The sequence below is a fragment of the Euprymna scolopes genome, chromosome 44, assembly GCF_053919585.1.
Source record: "Euprymna scolopes isolate OS-2025 chromosome 44, ASM5391958v1, whole genome shotgun sequence".
Lineage (NCBI taxonomy): Eukaryota > Metazoa > Mollusca > Cephalopoda > Sepiida > Sepiolidae > Euprymna > Euprymna scolopes.
Genome location: NC_136525.1, coordinates 920001 through 930000, shown reverse-complemented (window position 1 = coordinate 930000; position 10000 = coordinate 920001). Strand labels below are relative to the sequence as shown.

At 29.9% G+C, this 10000-nt stretch overlaps 1 protein-coding gene across 1 annotated transcript in view; it reads right to left on the bottom strand.

Annotated features, from left to right (window-relative positions):
- Positions 1–2003: 2003 nt before the first annotated feature.
- Positions 2004–10000, bottom strand: part of LOC145268645 (acyloxyacyl hydrolase-like) — an 86285-nt gene continuing 78288 nt past the window's right edge. Inside the window, exons 18-20 of the mRNA XM_080124124.1 lie at positions 6033–6132; positions 4749–4825; positions 2004–2334 (exon numbers count right to left, since the gene is read on the bottom strand). Coding sequence (XP_079980250.1) covers positions 2206–2334; positions 4749–4825; positions 6033–6132 — 306 coding nt within the window. The 3' untranslated portion in view covers positions 2004–2205. The remainder of the gene's footprint in view (positions 2335–4748; positions 4826–6032; positions 6133–10000) is intronic.

The window sequence follows — 10000 nt, the reverse complement described above, 5'->3', positions numbered from 1 at the left end:
GTATTTTTATTTTTTATACATATATATATATATATATATATATATATATATATATATATATATATATATATATATATATATATATATATATATATTCTGTGTGTTATTGCAATAAATCGAAAATTCATGTATGGAATAGGGGATAAGCGTGGCAACAGGCTAATACATATAAGAACACAAACACATAAAGCAGAACGTAGATATTTTGGTCGATTCATACAACTTTAGATCCATTTTGATGATCAAGAAAGTTTTCTTTTTTTTTTTACATAATTACGGTTTTGATTTTTATCCTTTTTTTTATTATTTTTGTTCCGTTTTTTGTTGCATTTTTTTTACATTGAAATAAAAAGAAAAAATTTAAAGCAGAAATTTAAAAAAAAAAAAGTTTACAAATGAAATTTCTGTTTTAATATTCATTAACTCATCGCATTTTTTGTACAAAGACGAAAACTTATTTGTGATTAAAATAATGTTAAGATCAAAACTGAGTTTGTTTTCTTTTTTCAGATTTGTTTTGTACTTTAATCAATAACAAAATATTCATTTATATATGTACTTATTTTTTAGTGGTTGAATTTTTCTGAGTTCGTAAAAGAAATGTGGAAGATTGCCTCTTAAAATTTATTATGAATAAACAGACACGCTTACTGTTCATAATTATTTTTTAATCTATGCCGTTTTTGAATTGGGAATAATAAACTAGTGTGGCGTGACCGCCTTCTGGAGCGGTAGAGCTCCACATTTGGGGGAGATTAAGACTTCCGAAACACTGAAGAAGGCCGGGCTACTATGCTTGTATTAATTGTTAAACCTTATTGCGTGCCCGGGAAGCGGCAGCCACCCTTGCTGAAAGGAAGAGTTATGTTATGAATTTTATTGTGTTTTTGTAAAACCGACGTGTATATTCTATTGTTGGTGGAAAAGTGACAATTTGATGTCGTTTTGAGAACATAACGAATATGATTTCGATTCTGGGGCCAGGCGAAGTGTCACGGGGTGGGGTTCAACCTCCCTGTTCGTGAAAACCAAAAGCTACGAGCGTTCGCAGAATCACCAGCACACACGCATCAGATCGAGAATTCCACGGGATTGGCGATTGGTCTAGGGAGCAACCTACTCTACCCATCACCTTGCTATATAAGCGCATCCCTATGCCAAAATCAATCGGTTGAACCTGCGTCTTGAGAGAACCTAACACTAATCGAAGAATCGTCGCCACACTCCTTCCGCCATCTGTCGCTACCGCAAAACCCGGAAAGTAAGATTCAATAGTGTGTTTTGTAATAAATCAACATTGGATCATTGTATAAAGTTTATATTATATTTTGTAAATTTGACTTGAATTAACTCGTAGAATAGAGAAATCTGAGTTTGTCGTTCTTCTGTATGCAGGAAAATCTATTCACTTCCAGCGTGATACGGCATATCAACCCGAAGGTGAAATCGTCACCGACCAACCGACCACGAGATCCTGCTGCACCGAAAGAACTCGGAGAATTCCCTGTGAAAGACGATCAAGACGCGTGTATAAGGGTTCACACCTGTTACCAGTGACCTGGGAAGGTCACAGTTGGTGACCTGTGACAAGTCCCCGTTCACACTAGCAGGGCTATCTAACGGGCCCTCGCCAAACTTTCACAAGAAACAACGAATCGATTGTTCGCGCATGCGCGAATGATAAATGGCGTCAAAACCAAAGTTTTATCTGAGCCTTCCTTCAAACAAAACGATATTTTTACATGAAATAATTGACGTTTATTTCTAATTTTTGGATATTATGTGTTTGAAAGATCGCTTTTTCTAATGGTTCGATGTGGATTACAAAAGTTTTTAGCGGACATACAAACATACACACACTAACACTGACAAACACAGAATTAAATGAGATTTATATAATAGAAGATAACGCTACTATATCTGGGCACGGCTTTGTTCGAGAGAATATTATTATTAAAAATTGTAGCGAGTGATTCATAGAAAAAAAACACAAAAATACAAAAAACGAAATTAGACAATTTTATTTTATACAAAAATATACATGTGAATATCTGGTGATAAAGATAAAAGTCGAAGCGAGATTTTTATTGATGTTTGTAGAGTTGTAAAATGAGGCACTGTTATGCAGGTAATATTTGTAATTTTTATTTCTTTTTTTTCTTTTTTTTTTTTGCAGCGAGGATTTTGTGTGTTGCGTCGTTGTAATTAATATCCTCCTTGGTTACCAAAAATCTTTTTTATTTTCTCGTTGTTTGGGTTGATCTGTCCAAGAATTTCCGGTGCCTCCTTCTCTAAAATCTTCCAGACTATATCCGTTACAAGAGGTTCACTCAACTGGGGGGAAAAAAAAAAACACGGAAATAAAATTTTATAAAAGAGATAAGTATCAGATTCATTTTTGCAAAAAATCCAGACAACAAAATATAAAATAAGAACATAATATGGTGTATTTCCGCATGTGGTTACAATTGTTTCATAACCATTTGGTCAAATTTAAACATTATATCATTTACAAATATTCCAAAAATAGTTACTCTTCAGACACCAAAATACATTCATCATATATATATATATATATATATATATATATATATATATATATATATATATATAACTACTTCATTTACTCACATAAAATTAATATACGAAAGTATAGATTTATGCGTGAACTTTAAGTATTTACTTCAAAAGTGCTCAATACGTAGGTAGAGTTAGTTAGTAATTTATAAAATATATATGGCGATTAAGCTACACTGAATATTCGGTGTCTCATCCACTCTAGGATTTCTCAGGCTTATGCGCGAATTTTGTGGTTGTTTATCGTTTTTATATGGTCCTCTTCTATTGAGGATTTAGTTAGCCAATCAGCTTTCTAGTATCCACCGACCCCCTTCCTATCAGCCAATGGGCATGCATTTTATCGGACAAAGGATCTGTTAGTTCATCTGTTTGTTGGATTAATTTAATAATATAGCTATGCTTGCTGGGTGTGGGAATGTTTTTTATCAATGTTTCGAAATTAACTCTTTCCATATCTATTTTTAATGTGGTGAAATAAATTCTTTTGAGAGTGCTCGACTGTTTCAGGAGCTAAGTATAACTACTTCATTTAATCACATAAAATTAATTTCCGAAAGTATAGATTTATGCGTGAACTTTAAGTATTTACTTCAAAAGTGCTCAATACGTAGGTAGAGTTAGTTAGTAATTTATAAAATATATGTGGCGATTAAGCTACACTGAATATTCGGCCTTTCATCCACTCTATGATTCCTCAGGCTTATGGGCGAATTCTGTGGTTGTTTATCGTTTTTATATGGTCCTTTTCTATTGAGGATTTAGTTAGTCAATCAGCTTTCTAGTATCCACCGCGCCCCTTCCTATCAGCCAATGGGCATGCATTTTATCGGGCAAAGGATCTGTTAGTTCATCTATTTTTTGGATTAATTTAATTAATAATTAATATCATAAATAATATAAATCCTCAATAGAAGAGGACCATATAAAAACGATAAACAACCACAGAATTCGCGCATAAGCCTGTGGAATCCTAGAGTGGATGAAACGCCGAATATTCAGTGTAGCTTAATCGCCATATATATTTTATATATATATATATATATATATATATATATATATATATATATATATATATATATATATATATATATATATATATATATATATACGAGGGTTTATATTATTTATTATATCTTGGGTTTACTTTTGATAGCCAGTTAACTCTCGCTTTCTTTTAACTGTCTCATTCTATAAGCGATGTTTTTGACCGAGCGGGGCGAACTGCTGTTTTCTGACTCAAAATCTATCCAGCTTATTGATGCCTACTTTGGGATCTTAAAGTAGTATTTTATTCAATTAGTGACTTCATGCTCTGTCTAGAGCGATTTTCATTTTAAAAATGTAATCTTCAAGTACTCGTAGCACAACGTATAAAAGTGCTAAGTATAACTAGTCATAAGTAACAGTCTTCTGCAGAGGGAGGGTCAATCTTCAGTTCGGGCGATAATAAGAATACAATTACGAAACGATACTTAAGACTGGCTGACGGTACAAGAACAAGCTACTCCCGTGAATTAAGTAAAATTCCTAATAAATTCCCGAGTTCGACGGTATGCAACTGAAGACGGTCGGGGGTCACATCGACCGAAACGTTGTGAAAAATAACATCCAAGACGAGAACAGTAGTCCGAACAAGTTAAAGAGTCGAGAATCTCATTTCATATTTTGGCAACATTGAGCTTCCATAGTTTCAGAAATCGGAACATTTTCCTCAATATTTTTTTATTGTTGATTTCTTTTTCTTTTCTTTTTTTTTTTTGCAGAACGATAATCACTTTTGCTGTTGTTAATGTTTTAATAAAGTGACATTATCATTTTTAGTTAAGAAAGGAAGATATTGTTGTAGACTAACACTTGCGCTACTTTTGTCTCTCAAAATAAAGGTCTGTTTTTAGACGATTTCGTATGAACACACACTGCAACAATACAAAAGGCACACAGACAACACACTAACACATAATTAAACAGGAGGGTGTTATGATACGAAACTAACACCAACTACATACAAACAAACTTTGTACGAAACTAATAATAGCTTTACTCTGTATGTAATTATCCTGAATAAGACACACGTGTTCCGTTCCCTCCTAACCCGTCTTCGTCTATGATCTTCACCCTACCTATCACATCAGTTGGTGCATTAGCATAGATAATTTGATCGAACTTACCTGGTTGTTGTGAAATCCATCGACAGGTTCAATAATTTGCCAAGCACTGCCGCCTTTCTTTTCCCAAGCATTTACAACTGAAAAATAATAAAAATGATCAACGTGTAGTATATGACCGTCCACAGGATTAATGTTTAGTTTAAAATATCCAAACAAAGAAATGATTTGCGTCGATTTTAAAAGATACTTCCTCTTTTATTGTAAATCGAACTCATTAATAAGAAAATTTTTTAAATGAAATGGTGAGGTACACGTAGGCTTGAACGGAGAATCATTCGATCTGTAGTCGAATGCTATACCACATAAGATTTCAATAATTCTGTATGTGTATTGTTTATATATATTTTATATATATAGTCGAATGCTATACCACATAAGATTTCAATAATTCTGTATGTGTATTGTTTATATATATTTTATATATATAGTCGAATGCTATACCACATAAGATTTCAATAATTCTGTATGTGTATTGTTTATTTTTTGTTGTTGTTTTTTGTTTTGTTTTTTGTTGTTTTTTGGTGTGTGTTTTTTTTTTTTTTTTTTTTTAATTAAAAACAATCTGTGTAGGATTGTATTATTTCCCTTGCCGGTATAACGTAAAATATTCCCCTGTAAAAATTTTTTTTATCTATAAGAAAGAAAGATTAATTTTGGGAATCAGATTTTTCTCGATTTTTGATACTTATCGAATGAATTTCTGTACAAAACATATCTAAGAAAAACACTGCCAGACATAAATTACCTTTGTAAAATTTGCAAAAGATAGGCTCAGCAGTTTCGGAACCTATGAGGAAAGAATTCACACACACACACAGTGACTTTTATATAATAGTAACTATATATATATATATATATATATATATATATATATATATATATATATATATATATATGTGTGTGTGTGTGTGTGTGTGTGTGTGTGTGTGTGTGTGTGTGCGTGAATGTGTGTGAGTGTGTGTGTGTGTGTGTGTGTGTGTGTGTGTGTGTGTGTGTGTGTGTGTGTGTGTGTGTGTGTGTGTGTGTGAGTGTGTGTGTGTGTGTGTGTTTACATGTTAGCTCATATTCTTCGTCAGACATATTTAAATTTGTTGTACGTAGATTGCTCTTTTGCCACTTTTCGATTTGATCCTCTTGAAAAAGCCCTCGTTACTTTTGAGTAAAACGTTGAGATGCATTTCTTCACTTATCGTAATGATGTCCATTCCATATGTGATATTCCAACCTTCCTTCACTCCTTCAAGACGACCATATCAACGGAGAAACGAAGCAATAAATACTTACGTCTGTGAAAAAGCTTCCCGATATAATGGAGGCGGAAATTTTTGAAATTGTTGTGGTTTTTCATAATGTTTTCCAGGACGTTACTCAGTTGGTCCGCACGCTGAAAAATGAAAAAAAAAATGAAAAAAAAAGTAAATCATGAAGAAGCCGATGAAAGGGAAGTAATCAATCGAAAGTAGTTTTCGGGTTGTCTCCCTTACACTCTAAGAAATCGATGAAAAGTGGAATTTTTTCGGCGCTGTTTTTTTGGGTCAAGATCAAAGTGTAGTATCTGTTCTTCAGATGCTGCACTTCCATTTCTTGTTCTCTTTCGGTGGAGGAGAAATCCTTCACGACTGAGACAATTTTTGCTTTTGTACCTTTTCTCCACGTTAAAAAACGACCCTGGTGTCTAACTCTGTCCCGTGGGGAGGCATAGTAAATAGTTACAATTTGCCATTATTCTGAGGGTGACAACTGTCCTTTACTAAGAGATTCGTTCATATTTTCATCTTATAATTTAGGGCGCTAATAATGTTGTCAGTAAATTTCCATGAGCGGTTTACAAACACACACTTTTAGGTTTTTCTTTCCTTTTTTTAGGGGATATTCAATTATAGGACTTGTATAAAAAAAAAAAAACATTTAACAGGTGCTTCTGCACTTTAATTAACCGTTTTTCTGTGTATACGTTCCGACATGAACCGAGCAGGAGAACCGTCTAATATTTCACAAAATTCTTTTTACATTGGGGAAGTGGTGGAAGGGCGAGGAGTCGCCACAATATCCAAGAATTTTTTTACATATTAAAATATAATTTAATGATGAAATAAAATATCTTTAATTTGTTGCCGATTTATACGATTTTTCGGAGAAAAAGAAATTGAAAAATATACTCAAATGATTTAAGTTTGACAATTTTTTTTTTTTTTCGTTAATTGAATTTAATAGTTTTTGCCTTCAAAATTTCAAAAGATTTCCAAAGTAATTTCTTATTTTTTAACGGTTGAATTTTTCTGAGTTCGTGAAAAAAAATGTGGAAGATGACCTCTTAAAATTTATTATGAATAAATAGACAAGCCAAATGTTAATAATTTTTTTTTTTTTTAATATATGCTGTTTTAGAATTGAGAATAATTAAAAAAATATATTTAGAAATCAAACGTGAAAAATTTTTCTGTAGTAGACCGATAATACAAAAATCTGTTCGCACTTCACTGATAAAGATCGTAGTGTTACTTGTTTCTTTTGTCAGGACAAAAACCCCATTTATAAATCAAGTAACTGAAACAATTACCAGTTCAGAGTTAATTAAGTTTCTTTGTATACGGCATATTCTACAATCTGTAAATATTAAATAAAAATGTGACTTTTAATTTATAAGTCAATTCCAAAATTTTGAATTCAAAATAATTTTCCGATAAATTTAATTAAAAGATTTAGTTAAGATTTTTTCCAAAAAATGTTTAGTTTTAGGAATAAAAAATTGTTATTTCTTAGAATAAAGAGAAAATTAATAATGAAAAAATAATTTAAATATTACATGACAAAAATATACGAAATGACAAAAACAAATGGTTTCAGCATTTTTAAATACATATTTCTTATAAATTACCACACTATAAATCAATAATAAAAGAAATTTTGTCAGTTAACGGCCTCCATATCAAACCGGAAGTTAATTGTTTTAGATGTTGTCTGCTTAAACGTGACATTTTTTTTTCTGGATATACACATCTATTAGTCTTTTTCATATTATTTCATGCTAAAAAAGACTTTTACTATTATCTTTCACTTGAATAATGATTGGACAAAATCTTTTAAAAGATATAATGTATATTCGTACTAAGTTTTTTTCGTTAATTTCAAATATATAATGTATATTCGTACTAAGTTTTTTTCGTTAATTTCAAAGATATAATGTATATTCGTATTAAGTTTTTTTCGTTAATTTCAAAGATATAATGTATATTCGTACTAAGTTTTTTTCGTTAATTTCAAAGATATAATGTATATTCGTATTAAGTTTTTTTCGTTAATTTCAAAGATATAATGTATATTCGTATTAAGTTTTTTTCGTTAATTTCAAAGATATAATGTATATTCGTACTAAGTTTTTTTCGTTAATTTCAAAGATATAATGTATATTCGTATTAAGTTATTTTCGTTAATTTCAAAGATATAATGTATATTCGTACTAAGTTTTTTTTCGTTAATTTAAAAGATATAATGTATATTCGTAATAAGTTTTTTTCGTTAATTTCAAAGATATAATGTATATTCGTATTAAGTTTTTTTCGTTAATTTCAAAGATATAATGTATATTCGTATTAAGTTTTTTTCGTTAATTTCAAAGATATAATGTATATTCGTATTAAGTTATTTTCGTTAATTTCAAAGATATAATGTATATTCGTACTAAGTTTTTTTTCGTTAATTTAAAAGATATAATGTATATTCGTACTAAGTTTTTTTCGTTAATTTCAAAGATATAATGTATATTCGTATTAAGTTTTTTTCGTTAATTTCAAAGATATAATGTATATTCGTATTAAGTTTTTTTCGTTAATTTCAAAGATATAATGTATATTCGTACTAAGTTTTTTTCGTTAATTTCAAAGATATAATGTATATTCGTATTAAGTTATTTTCGTTAATTTCAAAGATATAATGTATATTCGTACTAAGTTTTTTTTCGTTAATTTAAAAGATATAATGTATATTCGTAATAAGTTTTTTTCGTTAATTTCAAAGATATAATGTATATTCGTACTAAGTTTTTTTCGTTAATTTCAAAGATATAATGTATATTCGTACTAAGTTTTTTTCGTTAATTTCAAAGATATAATGTATATTCGTATTAAGTTTTTTTCGTTAATTTCAAAGATATAATGTATATTCGTATTAAGTTTTTTTCGTTAATTTCAAAGATATAATGTATATTCGTATTAAGTTTTTTTCGTTAATTTCAAAGATATAATGTATATTCGTATTAAGTTTTTTTCGTTAATTTCAAAGATATAATGTATATTCGTACTAAGTTTTTTTCGTTAATTTCAAAGATATAATGTATATTCGTATTAAGTTATTTTCGTTAATTTCAAAGATATAATGTATATTCGTACTAAGTTTTTTTTCGTTAATTTAAAAGATATAATGTATATTCGTAATAAGTTTTTTTCGTTAATTTCAAAGATATAATGTATATTCGTACTAAGTTTTTTTCGTTAATTTCAAAGATATAATGTATATTCGTACTAAGTTTTTTTCGTTAATTTCAAAGATATAATGTATATTCGTATTAAGTTTTTTTCGTTAATTTCAAAGATATAATGTATATTCGTATTAAGTTTTTTTCGTTAATTTCAAAGATATAATGTATATTCGTATTAAGTTTTTTTCGTTAATTTCAAAGATATAATGTATATTCGTACTAAGTTTTTTTTCACTATATTTTTTATATTATAGATGTGTGTTGAGCAAAAAGTAGTAGTAGGCGGGCAGGCTTGAACCCGTACCGTAAAGGAAGAAAAGAACGTGAAAAAAAAACTGACGTCTTTGCTGTTGTGCCCATCACCGAACCGGAAGTGACGTAGGTTTAAATTAATTCAAGACAATCGAAAAGAGGAGATGACTTTCGAAAATATCGGCGAAAAAAAAAGCGAGTCCCCCTTGTAGAAAAGTGCCCAGTTGAGGGTGAAGGAATTAATGTTTTTAGCCATGTTTTTTATATTTGTCGGCCGAAGGGTCGAGCTTCCAAAGGATACAGATCTCGTGATAATCCGTCGCCTCTGTCGAAAGTTTTAGGCAGACATACATACATACATTTAAACAGACAGGTGAGATTTACATTATAGATGTTTTATAAGGCCTATTTTTCGTATATTTACGACGCCATTGTTATTTTGTCATTTTTTTATGCTTTGATTATTTAGTGACGGTCAAATCAAATTTTATCCGTTTTATTCAGTGTAAAATAAAGAATGTGT